This window comes from Triturus cristatus, chromosome 2_2, assembly GCF_964204655.1.
Source record: "Triturus cristatus chromosome 2_2, aTriCri1.1, whole genome shotgun sequence".
NCBI lineage: Eukaryota > Metazoa > Chordata > Amphibia > Caudata > Salamandridae > Triturus > Triturus cristatus.
In genome coordinates, this window is record NC_140582.1 from 21,280,438 (window position 1) to 21,305,054 (window position 24,617).

Genomic DNA, 24,617 nt, shown 5'->3' on the forward strand with positions numbered 1-24,617 from the left:
GGACAGTAGCGTGGCTCCCCACTATGCACCCATGTGCGTCAGTCAGCTCCAGCTGCTGTTTCGGAAGCTCCGGCTTCCGCTGCAAATCTGGCAAAGCTCCGCAGGGCACTGCCAATCCACTTCCCCGCTCACCCCAGCGATGCTCAAGGCTGTGGGAGAGCAGCTCCCCGGCAGTACAGAGTCTGCGGCCCTCAATGGCACTCCCCGTGTGCGCACCTGCGCCGATTGTCACCCCAGAGGGTCCCGCCTCCGCACCAGTCCAGGTACCCGAGGTGCACCCCACACTCGGCAGTACTCACTGCGGTCCCGGGAGCCCCTCTTTCGGCTCACAAATAGCTGCCTCATCGGCGCGCGGCCGCCATCTTCTCTCCGCGGTGCTTGGCTCCCGGGAACAAAGTCAGCTTTGCGCTGTTTACGAGGCGCTGCCACCGGTCCACAACAACTCCTCCGCTCAGGGCTCTCCCAGCTCCACTTGATGCTTGCCATGATATTGTTCTTCTCCAGCTAAAAGCACTCCCGGGGTGGCCTGCGGGGCACTTCTCTCCCCAATGCTGGCGCTGCAGTCGCCGAGGCACGCCTCACACCCGGCAGTACTCACTGCAGCCCCGGGGGCACTTCGTTCAGGCTTACAGGTAGCTGCCGCATCGGCTCACGGCCGCCATCTTGTCCTCGTGGCGTTCGGCTTTAGGGAACAAAGTCAGCTTTGCGCCGCCTGCGAGGCACCACCACTGGTCCACAAGTGCTCTGCACTGGCAGGTCCAACAAGGATTCCGCAGCAAGGGGCACCACAATATCGGCAGGATCTTTGCGAGCGGAGGACAGAGCCCGGAGTCCGCTTCCCTCTACATCAGCAACTAGCCACACCCCCAACAGACCCACACTTCATGCCAAAGGTGGTGTCTCGGTTCCACATCAACCAAACCATCCAAATACCTAGTTTTTTCCAAAAACCAACCACAAGCACAGAGAGGGCGCTGCACACACTTGACGCCAGGAGGGCAGTGCTGCACTATATAGAGAGGACAAAGAAGTGCAGAAAGACCAAAAAAACTCCTTCGCAAGCAGTTTTTTGGGACGACCAGTTACAAAAAATACCATTGCACGATGGATTGCACAAACCACACAATTATGCCACAAACAAGCAGGGCAACTGTTACAAGGAGCAACTCATGCTCACTCGAAGAAAGGAGCAACAATTGCGTTTCTGGCCAACACACCAATTCAAGACATTTGCCAAGCTGCAACATGGTCTTCAGTGCACACTTTCACTAAGCACTACTGTGTGGATATCTAAATGAACAAAGAAGCGCAAGTGGGACAGAAGGTCTTACAACACATATTCAGTAACCAGTGCTCATCTTCCACCCAGCCACCACAATAAGGACAAACCGCTACAAAGTCTATTCACAGCATGGTGAATCCAGAAAGATTCACGCTGCAAAACGTATAGTTTCTTACCTGCCGGTGTAGTTTTGCAGCTTGAAGACTTTCTGGATTCACTAGCGAACCCACCCTCCTCCGCCAGAAAGATGAGACCTGAGGAAAGGGATTAAAACTGGAGAAAGACTTTCAAGATTAGAGGAGAAACAAAGTAACACAAGACAAGAAAAAAGAATCCGAAGATGGCGACCAATAGTGGGAGGTTCCGGAGGAAGCGCGTCGACGTCACGAAGGATACAAAATGGTGGTATGTCGACGCCCACAGGGGCTACGAAAAAAAAAAAAGGGAAAAAAGACTACAATTCCGGACCCAACCACTAGATGGTGGAATAATGCACAGCATAGTGAATCCAGAAAGTCTTCAAGCTGCAAAACTACACCGACAGGTAAGAAACTATACGTTATCACCTCATCCAGTGGCAGGCCTCTATTGTTACCTTTCATGAGAGTTGTTAGAAATGGGTTTCTCTAGGTGGCAGAAATAGGCAACTTTGACCAAATAGGGACCCTTGCTTCTAGTCAGGGCAAGGGGGATACACACTTTAGATAAACCCTGCTCACCCCCTTTGTAGCTTGGCACGAGCAGACCGGCTTATTTCAAAGGCAATGTGTAAAGTATTTGTACCAACAGTCACAGTAACACAGTGATATCACCACAAATGGACACCACACCGGTTTAGAAAAATAAAGTATCTTTAGCTAAACTTTAACAAGACCAAAATGACAAATTCAACATACAAGTATTAAGAACAATGACTTTCAAAAGGTTTTAGCAACTGAGGCCATAGAAAACTATGGATTTGTGATTTCTTGCAAAGTACCTGTCGTTGCGACACAATTCACCAAGCAAAGCAGCCGCAGTGATGGAAAGCGTTGAAAAACAAAGAGATTCGTCGATTCCTGAGACCTTTGTGGATGCGATGCGACACGGGACCGGTGCGTTGGGTCCGGTCTACAGGGGGAAGCGATGTGTCATTCTGAGACGACTCCGATCCGCTGGTGATGCGTCGCGGAAAACTTTCCACACAGGGACGATGCGTGGAAATACGGGATGCATTGGCGAACGATGTGGTGGCGTCGTGCGGCGCTGTGTCGATTTTTTTCAGCCGTCGATTCTTGCCTCTGTTTCAGCAGCGGCGCGGCGATGCAGGGAGATTCTTCTCGCACCAAAGTGTTGCATCGGAAAAACTGTCGCAAGAAGAACGATGCGTCGATTTTCTTGCTGTTGTGTTGCTTTCCAGCTCCCAGTAGCAGAAAGGACATCCAGAGGCCACACACAGCCACAGGCACTCCTGGCAGGTCAGAACTCCCAGCAAGGAAGTTCAGGGGAGCTGGGGGTGAAGTCTTTGTGTTTCTGAGACTTCAAAACAGGAGGCAAGCTCTACTCGAGTCCTTGGAGACTTTCCTCAAGCAGGGGATACAGCACACAGCAAAGTCCTTCTCCTTTCCTTGGCAGAAACAGCAAATGCAGGCCAACCCAGACACACAGCAAGGGCAGTATTTCTCCTCCGTTAGTTTCTCCAGCTCTTCTCCTTGGCAAAGGTTCCTCTTGATTCCAGAAGTAGTCTAAACTTCAGGGGCTTTGGGTCTGATACTTATACCCCAAAATGTCTTTGTTCTCTTAGTGCAAGGAGCTCTGAGCCCGGTTCAAACCAGTTCCGGGGGGCACTCTGCAAGTGCACAACAAAATCCATTGTCAGTGTGAGCCTTGGCTCCAGACACACCACAGGGGGGCGGAGCCAGCATTGTGGAAGGCAGGCACAGCCCTATTCAGATACAGGTGCTACTCCTCCCACCACTCCAAATGCAGATCAGGCCTATTCAACCTAGTGCTGACTCATTCAGGAAAGGCAGGACACGCGTCAACCCTGCAAAAAGACAGACAAGAAACCAGAAGAAGAAAAGAAGGGCCGAACAGCCGTGCCGAAGCTAAGAAGAGGAGGACACCCCCTGACTTGGCCCCAGCCCTACCGGCCTGTCCCCACCTCGAACCTGCGGAAGCGAAACTACAGTGTGTCCTGCAGCCATCAACCTCAAGAACTGCGACTGCAGACTGCGAGGGTGCAGTAAGATTGCAAATAGTGAAAAGAAGGGGCACGATAAAGCATTGGAAACAGCGAGGGCATAGGTGGCTTTGGTGGAGCTGCTAAAAAATCCATATGAGGAAAGAGATAAAAGCCTAGTGGAAGAAACCTCTGAAAACGAAAGGTTGAACCCCACACCCTAAATCAAGTCATCTGCCTGACATTAGCCAGAGCAAACGGGCACAACAGCCCTTCCACTGGTAGCCTAGGGACACAGCGCCACATTGGTGGACATCGGAGCGAAGAGTGGGACAGTTCTGGTGCAAAGGGACATGAGCTAGATGGCATGTGACACACCTGGGGGTGGGGGGTAGGGCTGGGGTTAATGGTTTGTGGATTAATATTGGATAGCTACTATTTGGACTACCTGAAGTGAATTTTGGGGGTCAGTGGGGAAGAGCACTGTGCTGCCCCTGTGCAATGAGCTGCTAGGGGTGGGACCCGGGCCATTGAGACAAAGTTCCTATCCACATCAGGAAGTAACAGACTCTTACATCAAGACTTTGCCAATTTGAAATTTGTACTCAGAAGTCCTTTATTGTATGATTCTTTAAAACCCGATAAAATTTGTTTAAAATAAAAAAAACAACCTCAAGAACCCTGAGGACCTGCCTTACAAAGAAAAGACTTTGTCTCCCGTGAACACCGAATTTGTTCACCAACGGACTCCAGCTCCGGCAAATTCCACGAGTCTGCCTCACTCTGCACCCGTCGCCCACGGCCCGAGTTGGAGTAGCCCTACACCAAGAGGAGGTCTTCCCGGCGATCCAGACTTGAGATTCAGTGATCCCGGACCTGCCTCAAGCCACCAGCTGACACCTGCAGCCTCAATCAAGAAGGTCCCCCCAACCGCGACCAGGAGCTGGTAAGAACATCTGACCCTAAAAGACAACCCTGCACCAGACGCCCCAGGTCCTTGGGTGGCCCAACCAACCAACGGTGTCTAGCCAACCCCCAGCATCCCAACGTACCTTTCTAAGTGGTGGTCACACCCAGAAGACCTGCGTCTCAAGCCTGCACTGTTTGCAAACCGAAGAATTCCCATTGAAAGTAACAGGGCACCCGATGACAAACCAGCACCCTGCACCCAACCGCCCTAGTGCCACTGAGGGTGTACCCTTGGGGCTAAATTGAGCCCCTATTTGCCCTGATCTGAAGTCCAGGAGCTTTGCTCCCACAACCTTGGGCCTGCTCGTGAGCAGCCACCAACTGGAGGCCCCCTATCCCCCATTGGATAACATTGGGCCTCAGCACCCTGCACCCGGCCGCCCTAGTGTCTCTGAGGGCGTAACAAGAGTACATCCTTGACCCCGGGGGACCCCCTGAGTCTAACCCCAGAAACCCAGCTCCCACAACAAAGTACTTACCTGTTAACCAATAACCCTATTTCCTCCCATAGGATAACATTTACTGTTTTCTGTGAAAAAGTTCCTTAAGTGTGGAGTTGGAAAATCTACAAAAGTCTCTAAAACTGTAACCAAATAACCAAAATGCCTTTACTTACCTGTTTACAGGAAATGTCCTAGTGCAATATCAAGGGATACTACACTCTGTAAGAAAAGTAATCTGTAAAGTCATTTACTTGACATCCTATTGAAAAGCCAATACAAAGTATATGTACAATATTTCAAAGCATTGCATTACCAGTAATTCTACTGTAATCAAACCAAAGTGTATATACAATTGCAATTCAAACTGTATTATTACTGCAAATTATAAATCACTTATCTGTTCCAGGCTTGCTTGGTTCTAGGAAATAAAATAGCTAAAAGAATATTATTATACAAACAAAATTGGTCTGAGTTCAGTCTTTGAGTGTGTAACAGTCATTTGCTAATTGAGTATGTACAACAAATGCTTAACACTACCCTCTGATAAAGCCTTACTGCTAGCCCACACTACCACAAATAGAGAGTAAGGTGCTGTCTACTTTTACCTCTGCCTACCTTTGGGGTTCCAATGGACTCTGTGCACACTATACCTCACTTTTGTATAGTATATACAGAGCCAGCTTCCTACATTGGTGGCAGCGGTGGGATATAAAACTTTGCATTTGTTGGACTAACTTAGTTACCACCTGATCACGCAACAGAACTCTTATATTGTCTTTAGAATTCTGATTTTTGAATTGACAATTTTTCCAAATGACTGAAAGTCTTGTTAGGGCCTTGGTTAAGTCCCATTAGGATTTTAGAAAAATTGAAAGTCACTTTAGTTATGGATAAGAGTGGTTAGAAGTTTTTTTTGTTTTTTTTTAACAATGTCCCTTAACAAGAACCCAGCTGTTCGTGAAGATAACCACAATGGCATAGAGGACCAGGTTGAGGAGCTCAACCTCACCCCTTGCCTCCACTTATCTTTCAAGGTGGTAAGGTCTCTACGCAAAATTCAAAACATAACCATGGGATTCCATCCTACCAAACAAAAGCCCCTTGAGCTGTTGGCCGGGTATGCTAAGGACCATCCCTCTGAGAATGGTGAAGACCTCTCAGATGTAGAAGAAGATGGAGGGATGAGGAGACCTTCCAATCCCCTCCCCCCCCCCCCCCCCCACCCACACACACACACATTTCATAGGGAGAAAAGGGCCTAGGGACCCTGTCTCCAAGAATAAACTTCTTAGTACATGAGCCCACACAGGTGGATCAAGTACTATTGAGGACAGCCTCAATGAGGAGGACAACCTGCTAGCAAGGTTGACCAAAAGATAAGATCTAGAGACTAGACTCTTAGATCTAGAGAGAGAGAGAGGGAGCGAGAGAGAGAGGGAGAGAGAGAGAGAGAGCAGAGATGGACCTAGCATCCATCAATAGTGGCAGCAAATAACTTAATAAGGATAAAGAGCAATCTTATGACCCTAAAGTCACCAAAGGGATTGTCCTTGTATATGAAGAGAGTGATGATCTCACAAAATGGTTCACAGCCTTTGAAAGGGCCTGTGAAATGAGAAAAGTTGTCACACTGGGGGGGGGGGGGGGCACTCCTTTGGAAACTGTTCTCTGGTAACTGCAGGGACAGACTCCTGACCCTTAAAGGGGCAGATGCTGGGTCTTATGACCTCATGAAGAGAACTCTGGTTGATGGTTTTGGACTCAGAACTGAGGAATACAGAATTGGATTCAGGGGGGGGGGGGCTCACAAAACCAAAAAAACAATCCTGGATTGACCTTGTTGACGACTCAGTTAAGACACTAGATAGTTGGTTAGCTGAACACAATGTCCATGATTTCAATGGAGCCCAAGGAAGGGTGAAAAAGAAGTGATGGAGCGTGAAAGTATGGCCCAACCTTCCAAGAGAAAAGGTAAGAAGACTGGGACACCAGCTTCTGTATAGCAAGTGGATCAGGACACCTTTCCTCAGGGAGAGGAGTTGGACACCCCAGAGGGAACTGAGCCCATGGAGCTTGTCCCTTACCAAGTTGAACTCTTAGGGCCAGGGGGGACCCTCTAGGGAAGAGCTGTGCCTTGGACAACAGGACTGTCCAACTCTTGAAAGCCTGAGGCAGCAAGCTGATACCCAGGAAAAATGGAGAAGTCAGTGGTACCCACAGAGTTTACTGAGAAAAGAGACTACTGTACACTGCGGCCAAAGACCCCAACCCTGGAGCCACTAGGAGAGTGGTAGTGCCTCAGAAGTACAGGGAGTTCCTACTAACTTTAGCTCATGACATCCCCCTAGCTGAACATCTGGGCCAAACCCAGACCTGGGAAAGGCTAGTCAGCCACTTTTACTGGCCCCAGATGTCTCAGAAAGTAAAGACGTTTGTCAGCTCCTGTGTCACCTGTCAAGCCAGAGTCAGAATACGTGGACAACCAAAGGCTCCCTTGATTCTACTACCAGTGGTTGGGGTTTCCTTTGAAAGGGTAGGTGTGGACATAGTGGGTCCACTTCAACCTGGCTCAGCATCAGGAAACTCGTTTATACTAGTGGTAGTGGATCATGTCACGAGGTATCCTAAGGTAATTCCCTTTAGGACTACTACAGCTCCTGCTGTAACCAAGGCCCTCATTGGTGTCTTCACCAGGGTAGGGTTTCCTAAGGAGGTGGTGTCAGACAGAAGTTCCAACTTCATGTCAGCTTACCTAAAACACAGGTGGAAAGAGTGTGGAGTGCAGTACAAGTTTACTATACCCTATCACCCACAAACCAATGGTCTTGTTGAGAGGTTTAACAACACATTGAAAGGCATGATTATGGGGCTCCCTGAAAAACTCAAAAGGAGATGGATGTCCTCTTACCATGCTTGCTTCTTGCCTACAGAGAGGTGCCTCAGAAGGGAGTAGGGTTTCCCCCCCTTTGAACTTTTGTTCGACCATCCTGTCAGGGGACCACTCAGTCTTGTAAAAGAGTATTGGGAGAAGCCAAAACAAGACACTGTGGACTATGTACTAGGCCTACGATCCAGAATGGCTGAGTACATGGAAAAGGGATCCAAGAATCTTGAGGCCAGCCAGGAGCTTCAGAATCCCTGGTATGACCAAAAAGCTGCACTGGTTGAATTTCAACCCGGGAAAAAGGTGTGGGTTTTGGAGCCAGTGGCACCAAGAGCTCTCCAGGACAGATGGAGTGTCCCTCACCCCATCTTAGAAAAGGAAAGTGAGGTCACCTACTTGGTTGACCTGGGCACAAGCAGGACACCCAAAAGGGTTATCCATGTGAACCGCCTGAATACCATGACAGGGCTGACATCACCATGCTGATTTTGACTTATGAGGATCAGGAGACCGAGAGTGAACCTCGCCCTGACCTCCTCTCATACAGCCCAAAAGATGGGTCAATGGATAGAGTGGTCTTTTCAGACAAACTCACTGCTCAACAGCAGTCTGATTTCAAGCAAGTCTTGCAGCAGTATGCTAAGCTCTTTTCCTTGACCCCTGGCCAGACAAACTAGTGTACCCATGATGTGGACACTGGTGACAGTACACCTGTCTAGAACAAAATCTATCGACAGTCTGATCAAGTCAAGGAAAGCATCAGAGCTGAAGTCAGCAAGATTATGGAGTTAGAGGTTATTGAACCCTCAGAGCCCCTGGGCCAGCCCAGTGGTTCTAGTCCCCAAACCTCATCCACAGGGTGGAAAGAGAGAAATTAGGATCTGTTTGGACTATAGACGACTCAACTCTGTCACCAAGACAGATGCTCACCCTATCCCAAGAGCAGATGAGTTGATGGACAAATTGGGTGCAGCCACATTTCGAAGTACCTTTGACTTAACTGCAGGGTACTGGCAGATTGGCATGGCCTAGGAGCAAAAGAAAAAACCGCATTCTGCACACCTGATAGGCATTATCAGTTTACTGTTATGCCCTTTGGTTTAAAGAAAGCCCCTTACAAAGGTTGGTGAAACAAGTCCTGGCTGTATTGAAGTCCTTTAGTGCAGCTTATCAAGATGATATTGCTGTTTTTATCTCCACCTGGCAGGATCACCTGATCCTCCTTGGGAAGGTTTTAAATGCCCTGCAAACTGCAGGCCTAACTATCAAGGCATCCAAATGCCATATAAGGCAGGGAACTTTGGTATACGTGGGCCACTTTGTTGGTGGAGGCCAGTTAAAACCCTTACAGGCCAAGATCCAGGCCATCCTGGACTGGGCAGCTCCAACAACCCAAACCCAAGTCAGGGCATTCCTTGGCTTGACTGGCTTCTACAGGAGGTTTTTGAAGGGATATGGGTCCATTGTGGCTCCCCTCACTGAATTCACCTCGTTTAAGATGTCCATAATGTTAAACTGGACAGTAAGCTGTCAAAAGGCTTTTGACACCCTGGAAGAGGCAATGTGCTCAGCACCAATTCTCAAAGCTCCAGACTATACCAACCAGTTCATTGTGCAGACTGATCCTTCTGAGCTAGGGATCAGAGCGGTCTTATCCCAGACAAAGGATGAAGGCCAAGACCAACCTGTTGTTTTATAAGCAGAAGGCTTCTCCACTGGGAGCAGCGTTGGAGTGCCATTAAGAGGGAGGCTTTTGCTGTGGTTTGGTCCCTGAAGAAGCTGTGACCATACATGTTTGGTACTCACTTCCTAGTTCAAACTAATCACAGACCTCTCAAGTGGCTCATGCAGATGAAAGGTGAAAATCCTAAACTGTTGAGGTGGTCCATCTCCCTACAGGGAATGGACTTTGTAGGGGAACACAGACCTGGGACTGCCTTTGCCAATGTAGATGGACTTTTCAGGTTCTTCCACTTAGAAATTAAAGATTTTCTAGGGTAAGGTTAGTCGTATTCTCTTTTTTTTTGGGGTGGGGGGGGGTGTGGGGGGGGGGTTGCGTGAGAAAGTGCCCTCTTTCTGCATGGTTGCCCCTACTTTTTGCTGAATTGCTGATGTACTTTGACTGAGTGTGCCCTGGGCTCCTGCTAATCAGGTACCCAGGGCCTATATTCTTTCCCTAAAAACTGCATTGAAGCCCAAACCCAATTGGCATCTCTGGCCACAGGTTAGCCCCTGGTAAATGGTACCACAGGTACCCAGGGCACTGTGACTAGAGAAGGCCTCTAAGGGCTGCAGCACTTATTGTGCCACCCTCAGAGGTCCTGTACCCTGACACTCACACACTTCCTTTGCAGGCTGCGTGTCTTGGTGCAGAACAAAGTGAAGAGTCGACATGGCACACATCTGTGTGCCATGCCTACCACCCACTGCCCTGGCATAGATCAGTCACCCCTCTAGCTGGGTGCACTATACCAGTGGTGAGGGTAGAGGGGCATGAGCCCTGTACCCCTACAGTGTCTAAATCCATTTTTAGACATTGTAAGTGCAGTGCTGCCATTAAGAGTATATGGTGCTGGGAGCTTGTCATTACGAACTCCACAGCACCATAATGGCTACACTGAAAACTGAGAAGTTTGGTATCAAACTTCTCAGCACATTCAAACCACTATGATGCCAGTGTGTGATTTAATGAAAAATGCTCACAGAGGGCATCTTATAGATGCCCCCTGAAACTCGACCAACTTCTAGTGTCCCGACTGAGTGGCTGCTTAGGCTGCCGTCAACAGACCTGTTTCTGGCCCCCGGGGTCGAGAGCCTGCTGCTCTCGGGGCCCTGAAACAATGCACATCCTGGGACGAGGTGCCAAGTCTCCTCCCCCAGGATGGGCAGGGTTCACGAAGGGGAAGCTTCAAAGGCATGCCGCCTTTGTGAGCTTCCCCAGACCACTCGCTGTTTTCAGCAACTGGTCCCCACTGGTTCTGCCCCCCACTTTGGGCGGGAGAACCGGCGTTGAAAAACAAGTGAGGGAGAGAGGTGTGCCCACCTCTGCCAACTCCATCCCTCAGGTGGGGGAGGCGAGGTGAAGCAGAACTGAGTCCCCGCCATCTTGAGGATGGGGTGCCCCAACCAACCAGGGACAGGCTCCTGCCCCCATCCCACTGGAAGGTGGCACAATAGGGGGTGTACCAACCCCACGGAAGGGACCCATTGGTCCCTGCTCACTACCTACCTGTAATGCCCGTAAATCTAGTATTTAGGGGACACCTTGAACCTTGCTTCCTCAGATCCAGAAACGAAAAGAAAGAAGATAAGAAGAAGGACCGAAGAACCGTGCAGAGCAAACAAGAGGATGACGCCCACTGACTTGGCCCCAGCCCTACTGGCCTGTCTCCCTTTGAACCTGCGAAATCCTGGTGTGTCCTGCAGCCAGCAACCTCAAAAACCCCGGAGGACTTGCCTGTCTTCACTTCCGAAGACTGTTTCTCCTGTGAACAGTGGATTTGTTCAAACTGCGAATCCAGCCCACTCTACACCCGCCTGCAGTGTTTCTTTAGACCGGATTCTCTCCATAGCAAACAGGGCGCCCTGCTCCAAAACAGCACTCTGCACTCGGCCGCCCCAGTGCAGCTGAGGGTGCACCTTTAGTGCTGACCTGAAACCCCACTGCCCTGAGCTTAACCCTTGGAGCTTTGCTCCCACAGCCGTGGGGCCTGCTTGCTAGCAGCCACCAACTGGAGACCCCCTATCCTCCATAGGATAACATTGGGCCTCAACACTCTGCACCTGGCCGCCCTAGTGCCGCTGAGGGTGTAACAAGAGTGCATCACTGACCCTGGGGGGACCCCTCAGTCTTACCCCAGAACCTTAACTCCCACAGTCGATAACTTACCTTTGAACCGATATACTGTTTTTCCTCCATAGGATAATATTGACAATTTTTCTCCCAAAAAGTTTCTAAGCGTGGAGTTTTGAAATCTGAAAATATTCTTTAAAAATCGTACGAATAACCAAAACGCATTTACTTACATGTTTGCAGGAAATGCCCCAGTGCTGAATCTAGGTATCCAGCACTGAGTTAAAAAAGTAGCATAAAGAGTGACTTACTTAGTAGATCTAGTCACTCTGCCATGAATGATGTCCATGTTCGTATGGGAAGTAGGGTGTCTGATTTATATTTATATAAACGTGTAGAGCTTTTCCAATCTGGGGCTGATTTGGAGCTAGGGGTCAGGCTTGAACATGGTAATAGTTATCTGAGGTATGATCTACAGATTGGGTTGGAAATTAGTTTGGCAGCTGATAGTGAGGGGGGGGTCCGACTATAGTTCAACTGGTAGGACCATCCCCACACACCATAGACTCAGGTCTGGAAGGCCTGGGTAATGTTATGGTTCCCCCTGTAGCAGTAGCTTCTAACGTCATAGCCCTGGAGAATTTAAAATTCAACCTATCCATAGTCTCCTGGAATATAGCGGGTTTATCCGCAAAAACCCCCTCACAAGAGTGGGTAAGCTTCATTGAAAAATACGACGTTTGGCTATTCCAGGAAATGTGGTCCCTGAATCCAATATATCATCCGGGGTTTTTAAATTTCTCAAAGGGAGCTTTGAGGGGAGAGAAAGGTAGACCCATGGGTGGACTTGCATATTGGATCCAACAGCATGCAGGTATTGAGGCTGAGGAAATTTATATTGACTGTCCAGATATTATGGTTATCCGGCTTCGGTTGGCATCTGAGCCAGACATAGTGATTATTAATGTATATGCAAGGGGAATGCCAGGTGGCAGAGGATCAAACACAGTTACTATCCTCGACAGCTTTATTGGTAACAATAGGGGCTGTAGTAATTTGATAATAGGAGAAGATTTTAATTGTTATTTTGAAGCACTGGATCATGAGGACGGCAACCTTAGTGCTGAGGAGGATGCACAGTGGAACATCCCGCAATTAGATTTGTGCCCAATTAATAAATGGACTGAGGCGGTCTTGCAGCTTAAAGGGATGTGTTTGGAACGGGGTGTGAGGGCAGCCAATGGGAGGACTCATTCAGACAAAAAGGGTTCCCACACCTTTGAAAATGGGTTAAGAAGTAGTCGGATAGACTATATTTTTATTAACCTAGGATTTTGGTCAGTCGTAGTGGATATGGAAGTACAGGAACGGAATGAAAGTGACCACAACCCCCTGGTGCTAACTCTTCAGGTGCAAGGCTTATGTAACCCCAGACACCAGCCCACTGAGCTGTCTGCAGTTGGTGTTGTGCTCACTAATGATACTAGGAGAGTTAGATGGGCCAAGGTTATAGATAATGATGGGGATCTTGACCAGATGAAGTTACTGGTCGCCAACTCGATAGCGTCCCTCCAATGCTGTGACTCCCAGGAAGATATTAATGCAATGATTCCTCAGGTACATAATGATTTGTTTACGAACCTTAAAAAATTCTTTATTAAAAGTAGTATACCAAGGAAAAACATATGCCATAGTCCAGCCTCTTGGTACAACAAATCGTGCAGAGAGGCGTACAAGCTACTATCGCGAGCAATTAGATCTAGAGATATGGTAAGCATTAAAAAGGCGAGAGTTGGGTATAAGAAAGCCCAACTTCAGTCTAAGAAGGATTGGGATGAGCAACACTGGCAAGATCTGCTTTCAGCTAGCAATGAGAAAAATATGATCAAATTTTGGCAGCTCGTTAAATGGGGTAGTGGTTTATCAAACCAAATACCAGTCAATTATGTAACCCCTGAGTTGTGGGTCTCGCATTTCGAGGCCCAGTTTACTGCCTCCATTGGTAGCAATGAAACCCTTCAATTGCCCACCCCAACCACCCCTTTGCACTTTACTAGTTTAGAGGTTGCTTCTGTTCTCAAATTAATCCCGAGAGGCAGGGCCCCTGGACCAGATTGCATACCGACAGACCTGTTTTTGCATGACAAAGATTCATGGGTAACATATATCCAAGTGCTTGCAAATGCAATAGCAACTGGTGAACCACTCCCAAATACTTGGGTAGGTGCAGAAATCCTTCTGATATTTAAAAAGGGTGACCGTTCCCTACCAGGCAACTACAGGCCGATAAGCCTCATTGATTCCATTCAAAAAATTGTTGCTAGACTAGTGTTGGGCAGAATCAAGTCTTGGATTGACGATATGAACATCTTGTCCCTATTACAAGCGGGGTTCCGCTCACACACTAGTACCATAGATCAAGTTTTTAGATTTATGCTAATCTATTGGAGGGTTGTTATTATCGGAGGGGGTACAATCTACGCAGCGTTCATAGATCTTAAATATTCTTTTAATCTGTTCCCTCGAACCAAAATGTGGAGTGCATTTGTGGACATGGGAATGTCATCTGAATTATTGGCTATCTTAGTCAAATTACACAATTGTAATTATGCACGGGTTTGCTGGGGTATGCAGGGGAATGTCACGGACAGGTTCCTGGTTTTAAAGGGGGTAAGACAAGGGTGCGTGCTGGCCCCCACTCTGTTTTCTTTATTAACAGAGCATTGCAGTATTTTTTTCTACTTATCACACGGATGCCCCTACACTGGCTGGTATGAAGATACCCCTGCTCATGTTTGCGGACGATACTTTGATATTGTCAAAAACTCAAATAGGGCTACAGTCCGCCCTATCCCGCTTCAAAGTATTTTGCCATGACGAGCTAGAGGTTAATGTGGAAAAAAACGTTTATGGTCCTCCACAAACATAAAGTAATTAAAGGGAGAGTTTTTATGAATAATGTCCTCCTTGAGCAGACAGAAGGTTACACATATCTGGGGATTACTCTAGGCCGGAGATTAAATTGGAAGCCTCAGGTAGATATGTTGGCCCTTAAACACGCCCAATTAGCAGGTGTCCTTATTACAGATTATCACAGACAAAGCCCATTGCCCCTGCCCTAAAGATTTATAATTCAAAAATCAGCTCCTCGGTATTGTATGGTGCTGAGCTATGGGGCTTTGAGGATTTGTCATCCCTTACGGTTGCACAAAACAAATTTATGAGATCTTTAATAAGCCTTCCACAATCAACGCCATTGCCCTTGTATCTGGATTTGGGTTGCCAAGCAATTGAGGATATAGCGCGTTTTCAGACGGTTGCTTTCTGTCGAAGGCTTTGGACTACCCCTGAGTTGTCCTTGTATGCTAATGCATTGCACGAAGTAAGGGGGGCAGACTGTTCACGTAGAATTACATGGCTATACAAGATAAAAACCATCCTGATTGATATGGGGATGAGTAGCCTGTGGAAGGATCCTGCCCATAACCCATTTCCACCTAAAAAAGTGTATAAAGCAGCATACTGGAATATGGTTAAGATCAGGCGCTTTTCATCCACAATAAGGTCTACTATGTCTAGGCGTTTTTTGGAACTTAAACATGAGACCGAGCTCGAAACTTACTGGGAGGTGATCACTAAACCCCATGATAGGAAGCGTTATCATCAATTTAGGGTGGGTTCCCTCCCCTTAAAAGCATTTAAAAAAAGCTGGGACTCAACGTCGGATGATAAATGCTCTACATGCCCAGCACAGATTGAAACAATAGCCCATATAATGTTTGTATGTCCTGCTTACAAGCATTGTAGGATAAAATGGCTCAAACCTGTTTGCCTCAATATGGGCACTAGATCAAGCATGGAGGCATTAAGGATTTTGAAGACTAATACGCAGGATTCAATTGTAATTGCAGTTGCCAAATTTCTGAGCTGGATGTGGGTTATCCACGCTAAAAATATGAGGGGCCATAACTCTAGTCAGGTTATATATTAACAATTATACTAAGAGTTTGGGCATGGGACCAGCATAGTAGTATTAGGTTTGCTTCGACACATATTTCTGTGTCTAACTGTGTGTTACTTAGTGTGTAAAGTATTTAGATATATGATTTTTGGTGGTCTTATGGCCACCATTGCTCTCATGTATATATATATATATAAATATATATGTCTATGTATGTGAATATATGTATGTACTATTTTATATTTTCATATTTTTTTAATTATCATGTGTTTTATTTACTGAGGGCCCTTTACTTCTAAATGGTGGTTGTTGAGTTTTATATACTTTTTAAATCATGGAATTTTAATATGACCTGTTTTAAAAAAAAATTGTATCTTTTTGTCTGTTATGATTGATACAATCAAAATAAAGACTTATGACTGACTGACTTACCTGTAATTTACTGAAAAAGCCTATTCATTTCAAAGTACTGTATTTGCTAAGTATTTGGTTACATCCCCTGTGAATCAAACAAAGTACAACTCCTATTGCATTTTCAAGCTCTTCTCCATTCAGCAACTTATTACTGTAAAGTACTTAATGCTTACCTGTGCCAGGCTTGCTTGGTTCTAAAAATAAAACAGTATATTTTTTTATACAAAATCAATTGACCTAGAGTTCAGTTCTTGAGTGTGTGAATTCATTTGCTGACTGAGGGTGTACATCAAATGCTTAACACTGTCCTCTGATACTGCCTTACTGCTCGACCACTCTACCACAAATAGAGAGTAACGTTCTATCGAACTTGAACCTCTGCCTACCTCTGGGGTCACCTGGACTCTATACACACTATACCTCATTGTTGCGTAGTATATATAGAGCCAGTTTCCTACACACTTCAGATACAAAGGCCCTTCCCAGTTAGGTGTGGGCTCCTTTTGGGCCTGTCAACTTTTTCAGACTGGGCTGCCAGCCTTCCTGTCCCTCCTTTTGGCCTTAGTTCATAGTTGACCTGGTTCATAGTTCCAGGATCCGTCGGCTCTGTCAGGGTCTCCTGTGCACTGGTACTAACACCCAACTACTCAATGAGACCCAGCATTGCTGCATGGGACCTCCTCTCTACTTCTGCCAAGCAGAACTATCTAAGTCATAGCCCAGCAGACACTCCACTGGGATGGCAGGAGACACTGCTACCGTCTTTAGGTCAGTAACTCCTCCCCACTCAGTCACCCACAGCCATAGAGTGTGACTTTAGGACATTATCAGCATTGACGATCTTGTGCAACTCTTCAGGTAGGGTTTGGCCTGAGGAAACATGTTTAGCCATAACCATGGTTATAATGGCACCTGTATCCCTCAGAGCCTTCACCTACACCCCATTGATTTTTGGCCACTGCTTGTATAGCTCCATGCTAGGAGGCCAGTGGACCAAAGGCTCAATGGTCTCCCCAGCTAAACTAACTAAAGTGGCCTCTGTGTACCCTTTGGGATCCCTAGGGGCAAGCTCCCATCTAACCCCTATACTAGCCAACCCTTTTGATTGGTCACCAGTGGGTGCCTTTTTGGTGCACGCTGTATCTCCCCGCTTGTGCCCAAGCTGGTTACAGTCAAAGCACACCCCTGCTTTCAATGGGTCAAACTTCTTTCCCTGGTACACCTACCCCTTTAAATGAGATGTGGCTCAGCCCCCCCCCCCTCCCTTGGGCTACTTTGGGGACTCTTTGAGGCTATCTTTCTTTTAATCCTTAGCCCCCGATTTCCCCTGAGAGGGGGCCCAATCACTTTTCTTCTGGTCACCACCCAGGACTCTTAGACCCTGGTTCTTACCTACTCATCAGCTAGCTTGCCCAGTTCGCTTGAGCTAGATTGCTTGGAGTCCACCAGTTATGGTGAAACGTCTCTGATTGACAATTTGTTCATCTGTGCTCCTTAACCAGCATATTGTAGAGCCCTTCAAATATATCCACTTTGTTTCCTTTACTCCACTTATCTAGTGCCTTAACTGAGGTTTCAATGAAGTCTACCAATGTTTGTGTGACGCATTTCTGAAGAGATCTATGCTGCTATCTATACTCTTCAGGAGTTAAACTCTAAACGCTCAACAAGGGCTGCCTTGATGTGGGTGTATGATTCAGCTGCCTCCTCTACTGTCAGTAGCCTATCTCTACCAACCCCTGGTATTAACTCCCACAGAAATATTCCCCAGTGTTGGTCCACGAAGATGGTGAAGGGGTCCTGGTTGCAAAGCTGACGTCCTACAAAGTCCTTCTGGTCTGGATGATGTCCAGTCGCTACTGGACTACCAGTTTTCATTAGTCACAGGCCAATACTTCCTGGGTCAATAACTTGCCACGTGATGTTCCCGTCAGCTCTCCAACAGCAGTCCCGGATCCAGCAATCTCAGAAGCAAATCTATGCATCGGGTCTTGATCCTCAGTGCTGTAGGCTGGCGGTGGTAGTAGCTTGAAGACTGTAAGCTACCAACTTGCCCCAGTAGCTTTCTTCAGCTGTTGTGTCCCTGTGCTGCGAACAGGAGGCCTTGGAGTTCTGTTGGCTTGACGGTGCTCTGAAGGCCGCTTTTCCTTGTGCAGGACTTGACTGGCACAGTACCTCTCTTCGTTAGCCACCTGGTGCAGCAGGTGCTGTCCTCATTGGTGCAACCTTTCTTTGTGGTCCCTCTGTGCAGCAGGGCAGTCCCCCTTCGAGCCTTCTTTGGTCGAGATCTGGGTGCCAGGAGTGCCTCCTTTATGCTCGGAAAGTGGCCTCAGAGCAGAATGCAGTTGGTACCCAATGGGCTGCCAGGTTCCCTCTCATCTGGTGACCACTTCCTGTGGAGTGTGGCATGTGTCTATCCCAGGTTGCACCATTCTGCGCATTCCCAAGATGGTGTGACCCCTTTCTTGGTGTTCAGACCTCACTAGCCCACCCCTGGGATGTGGCTACCTCAGGGCTACACTCTGTTGGGGAAACAGGTTCAGCAACTGGTTTCCTTCCTTTGCTCCCCCTGTCCGCTTGTCTTCCTTAACAATTGTGCATCCCTCCTCCCTAGTGTGATGCATCTGCTCTTCCAAGGCTGATTCCCCTTTGAAGCCTGCCTTTTTAATACATAAATAGTTTCCTGTTGGAAGGTGGTAACACCTCCCAGGCCTGCAATCTCCCATTGGTCTCCTTCCTGAGAGTCGTTGGCACGTCTCTCCAGGAGGGCAAAACGTCCATGAAGAACACCAACCACAAGCGTCTGTAGCGGAAGAAGAGGCTTTCTCTGTTGAGGACAGTTCCAAATGCGATCACTAACTCAAATTAGAGATCATGGATGTCACAGTAGAAAATCACACAATGACTGCTGTCCCCCCTGCCCCTCAAACCCATTTTGAACATTCAAAAAACGCACACAGCACCTCTGCTTGTTTTCTTTAGTCTCAAACCGTAATTGTCACAATTGTCAATTCGATTAGCTAAACTATTACAGTAATTGCTAGTAAAAAATAATACATATTTTTCTCTGCAACTGCAAAGTGCAGCAACTAATACATTGTGTGTAAAAAATGCTTGATTTTTGCCTTGTCATTCATGATTACTTTCTACATGCAACATTTTCGTCTGAGATTTTAACCTTTCTATTGTTAACCATTTCCTATTCATTGTAGTTTTGCACTTTGACAATTTTGGATGATATACAGAGCCCGATGATCGAAGGACTTGAGACGTTTGTTGTATTCCTTAGCTCAGCTCAAGGAGCTGAAATAGCCAAACCCTTCCAAGCTACGGTTGGAATCAATGATACCTTTCAAGATGGTAAGTGGGACAGGAGCCCATAAAGGTCTTTCTTTGTGCACATTTTATTTTGTAGAATTCATAGTGCAATAGATGAACAGACCACCTCTTGTCCTGTACCTCCTTCTGTGTTGCTGGTTTAATACATCAGTTATCAGTGCATACGGTTGACAGAAAGAGTAAAGACTTCTACTTTATTCCATGCACAAAAAGATCAAGGTGTTTTCAGCTACTTCAGTCTTTGTTTGAAAAACAACTGCATAACATTGATTGCACATTCCATTTACAATCTACATAATATCTGATCACTATCCTAGAGCAACCTTGAGATGCAACACCTCTTTCTTTTATTGTGTTTTTTAAAGAGAAACCATTACAAAACAGTATAAGGCAAATAGGATAAAGATATTCAACACTTCAAGACACAGATGTTGGAACAAAACAAAAAGATGTAAAAATGCATATGAAGTAACCAGAAATACAACTGAGAAACCAATAATGATGAAAGTTTACATCCTTAATTTGGAAAGACATTTAATCTTGTAGAGGTACCCTTGCGCCTCACAGCCTTCCACACCCTGAACCTCCTTAACATATAGACCCTTCAGAGACTATGGTTTTCTTACTTGAGGGCCTATTCTTTATAAGATGTGTTTCAGGCATCTTTTTTCATAACTGAATAATTCTGATCTGACTATTTTAGATGCCATGTTGTAGCAGTAGTTTCCCAGGGGTGAGTGGTACAGTTTATTGTTGCAGGGATCATGTCCTGGGCAGGACACCTGTTAACTTGACATTCAGAATTGTGAGTGCTTCATAGTGCACGGTCCCTCATTCTGCTTTAAATTGGGTCTCTTTTTTTGTCAAGGACAGAATCAGTGGTCTATAATTTTTCTTCCATGCTTACCTGAGCTCTATCTAGTTACTTAAACTTATAGTACCTGTTTAGTTGTGCCTTACATAGTCTTTTTTGGGGGTTGGGGGTCATGTCATCAGAACACACAGACCCTTCTCAGATTTCAGTGTTTTTGCATTGGGCCCGTTATTTGTAAAGAATAGGGCACTTCCAGGTACATTCCTCCAGATAAAGGATTGCTTCTCTTTTTTGCTACTGGCATCCTTGTAGGAGTGGTTGTTCAGCAGTCAACCGTGTAGTTTACTGTTAAGGAATCATATCCCTGGCTTTGGAATCGTATATAGGTACCGTTGTGTACCGCAGGTGCACTAGTCGCAAGCCTGGTTGTATGTTCTGTCAGGACATAGTGTGTGCGTCTGCCGGTTGACTGTGGCCGAACGTATTCAGCTGAAAATCTAGCATCTTCAATGTATGAATATAGTCTTTTAGCCCCAAAGCATGCAGAGCGTATTTATAAATTAGGAAGTGGCCACACTGCAACTGTTTTCTTTGTGGCTTCTCAGGCCACAAACCTTTTAACTGTGTTACTGAATTTCCACTCCTTGGCAAAACGCAGTTCTATTCCCTCCAGGCTGAATTTAAATAAGACCTTTTTTTTCTGACTGACGCCAGGCTACAAAAGGCCCCTGGCTCCGATATGGCCATTGCTGTACCCCTAGTATTAGCATTTTATTTGTAGTAGACAAGGTATTCAGGGTTGGAGAGGGGTCTCTCTGGTTTTTAAATCTCGTAAAAATATCACTTGAAGATATAGCTGAGGCCACTTTGGAGTAACAACTCGTGGTTCACTTACAGATCTTCCACTCTCATGACATCTATATACTCTTGAAAAACATCTTACTCTATTGGGTTATCTGATGGAAATAGACCTGTACTCGCTAACACCCCCTTAGTCAGTAACCCTACTGACATCAAACCAAAGCATACATGTAGTTGCGGGAGCAATATACTAAATTCTTAAATGTTAAAAAATAAACTATAATAATCAATATATTTTATTTATATTATATTTTTATTAGGAAAACAAATCTATTGATATTCAGTAGATAGCATAGTTTCATGACAGACTCTCGTGCAGAAAATCTTAAAACAAACGCCTATATCAGAAGGTTTTTCGATGCTAAAACATAACTTTTTTAGTACATAGTCTAAATTGAGCAGGAAAGAAGCAGGTCTTCTTAAAGTAACCATCTGTTTTTTCAATAAAAAAAATCACTACAGTCAACACGTTTCGTAGTTGTGTAATGCTTGTTTAGTGCGAGGGCATAAGATATTTGGTCCTTTCCAACTTATTTTTTTGTAGTTGGAAACCTCCTTAGTCTTCGCTTGATAAATATGAACCATTGTGATTCGCTGATGGTAGATAGAATATCACTTTTCTAATTATAGATCTTAACCGTCACAAGAAATCTGGTAATTTTAATTGAATCACAATCCAAGTCTAGTGTGATTAGTGATGTCTTGATATGCAAATCCTCTTTCTAGCTCAGTTACATATCCAAATCACTTATATTCACTGCTCATGCTATTGCTGTTGAAACCAATTCTATAAACTCTTGCCTTAGAACTTGCCTCAAATGACACTGGACGGAACAGAATATTTTTCAGCTCTTAGATTTATGCTGGATATCATTGGGGCCACCCAGAAGGTGAACCACACTATGGACCTGATATTTCCCCTGCTAGTGTTATTGAAAAACTTAACATTATCCATGATCTCCACATTTTTCCTCTCATTGACCTTATTTCCAGTATTCAGAAAGAGTTTTCTTGCATCTACTTTACACAATTAGTTACCATCTGCTTCAAATCTGACTCTACAATGTGGAAGCAAGCTAAAAAAGGTATTTTTAGATCATGTGGGACCTGTTGCAAGAAAGGACTTCATTCAGAAAATCAGCGCAAGGATTGCATTTACTGCCTTTATCCATCCAACTGAGTGAAGGATTGTAAGGTATGTTGTATCTTTTCTTCCAAAACCCTAAAGGAAAGAGAAGGGAGCCTAATGTTGTGGCTCCAGAAGCTTAAGGCTAAGAAGGACCCTGTTTCTGAGGGTGACAGTAAGGATTCTTCCCCATCCTACAGGAAAATTAACAAAAAAGGAGAGGGAGAGGTCAGAAGTTCGCACTCCTTATGAACCTCCCAGGAAATCTACTAAAAAGACACCGATGAGTCTCATAAGGAGCGAAGTCCTTCAGAAAATCTCATAGAGAACGTAATCCCTCAGAAAAACATTATCAAAAACATAAAGAACAATGTTTTTTCTTCATAAAAGCCTAAAAATTCATGGTCTGAGCCTCCTACACCTCCACCTCATATGTCTCATAAATTCCAAAAACTGTTATTGTCACTGTCAACAGAGATCATTGACGAGCCCACCGTCGACTACAACACAGACCACAGCAGTTGTGACAACTGTGATTGTCATCGAATCACCGTCCGCGATGGCAACATTGTCGTTCATACAATCTATGATGCTCATCCCGTCGTCTGTAAACTGGTCTCTGCTTCGTCGACTGAGACAACACCATCAATGGTGACACCAATCTCAGCGGCAGTGTAGGTGAAACCTCTGTCGATGACCTCATCGAAGAGGGAACAATTTCAGGGTAGACCAAAAGAGATGGGAAAAACAACATACTTAATACCAGAGCAAACATCTCTAAACAAAGTCATCTACTGAATGAGGGTGGCTCAGAGAAGATGGTTCTTTTGGGGTCAACAAGAGGTTTACATTACCAGGAACAGCTTCAGCAACAGTATCTGGATGTAGTATACGTACCAAGGGCATTGGTTTCAGACATAGAGTTGATGTTGGCGGATTACCATAAACACTTTCCACCTACAATCACTTCACTAAGACGCCTCTGAAGACTCCTTCAGTGCAACCAACCACTCCACAAACCCTAAGAAACCTACCCGCAGCCACCTCCACAAAGCATACCCCACAGTTTACATTGCCAGTGCTTTATCCATAGTCTTCAGATGACGACAGGGAAGAGGGGGAACCTCGAGATGTCCACACTGAGTGGGATACTTACCTCATTCCAACATGGTCATCCCCAACACCAGCACTCACAAATTACCCCCTCTCCCTGAAGACATAAGGAGTTTTCCATAATCTCCTGGAGAGAGCGGCAAGGATGTTTGATCTTCCCATGACGACAAAGCAAATTGTTTGCATCTTATATGACTTTAAGGAACCCTTCAGATAGAGCGTCAGGGATATTGGGAAAAGGGATAAAGACCATGAAAGACCCAGCCCCAATGGCTGCAGTTTTGCCATGCTTTGACAAAAAATATAAAGCCCTGGAAGATTCTCCAGCATGCATCATTGGGTATTCCAAACCTCACTCTGTAATCACCAAGGTGGCACAGAACTGTTAAAAGAATTTATCTGAGACAATCCCTGCAACTGCTGATAAAGAAGGTAGGCGCCTGGTCAGCATCGAGTAATGTTTTTCTTCAATGCCAGCACTCTCAGTGCCAGCAGCAAACTTTTGTCTGTGCTTGGAAGAAATGACCGCCACTTGTGGTCAGATATCACACCTTATCTTGACTGTCTCCCAGCTGATGTTAAAGCTGAGGCTAAGAAAAATTTTCAGGAAGGAGACAGTACCACCTCCAAAATCGACTGTGCCATGGACATTGTGTCCTCAAGTTTTTAACAACTGGCAGGCTCAGCAGTCCAACGGAGGTATGGTTGGCTGAAAGCCACTTCCCTCAGACCAGATGTGCAAAGTAAGATTCTGAACCTCCCATGTGATGGTGAAGCCCTCTTTCGGAACCATGTTGAGGACGCCCTCTAATCCATAAAAACGGACACAGATACCGCCAAGTCACTGGGTACCCTGTAGTATCATAAAATACTTTTTCGTGGCACACGAGGTAGTGGGCAATTCTCCTACAGAGGGAGTTATTAACAATATAGGTACTTATCATACCAATCTGGGTCACAACAGTTTTGTCTGCAGAACCAGCAGCAACAGCCTCCTCAGGCAGCCTACACGAGACATACCCAGAGCAGAAGCCTTTGTCATCAGGGCAAAGACACAAGACCTCAACAGTGACAAACTACAGACACTGGCTACATCTCCATCCCCCTCAAGCATACCTTGGACGCAAAAGATCCAGTCACTTCTATGACTGGAGGAAAATAACAGACCAGTGGGTATTGGATCTAATGGCCACACATTAGAATTTATTCAAAAACCACCTCTGATGCCGTCCCAGAAGTCCCCGCCAAAATATCTGCATCTTCTCAGGTTAGAAGTCCAGACCATGCTCAGCAAAAGGGCCATAACGAGTCGCTAGAAACCAGAAATGAAGAGGTTTTTATTCCCGTTTTTTCTTAGTATTGAAGAAGTCAGTGAAATTGATACCGATCTTGGACTTTAGAAAACTGAACAAATATCTCTGGAAATAGACACTTTGCTTGGTCACACTCCAAAATAT

The 24,617-nt window shown here is 46.0% G+C and overlaps 1 protein-coding gene across 2 annotated transcripts in view; it reads left to right on the top strand.

Moving 5' to 3' along the window:
• Nucleotides 1-24,617, top strand: part of FRAS1 (Fraser extracellular matrix complex subunit 1) — a 1,553,355-nt gene that overhangs the window by 538,190 nt on the left and 990,548 nt on the right. For both annotated transcript variants that reach the window (XM_085640947.1, XM_085640945.1), the window contains exon 11: nt 19,120-19,267. In XM_085640947.1, coding sequence (XP_085497073.1) covers nt 19,120-19,267 — 148 coding nt within the window. The remainder of the gene's footprint in view (nt 1-19,119; nt 19,268-24,617) is intronic.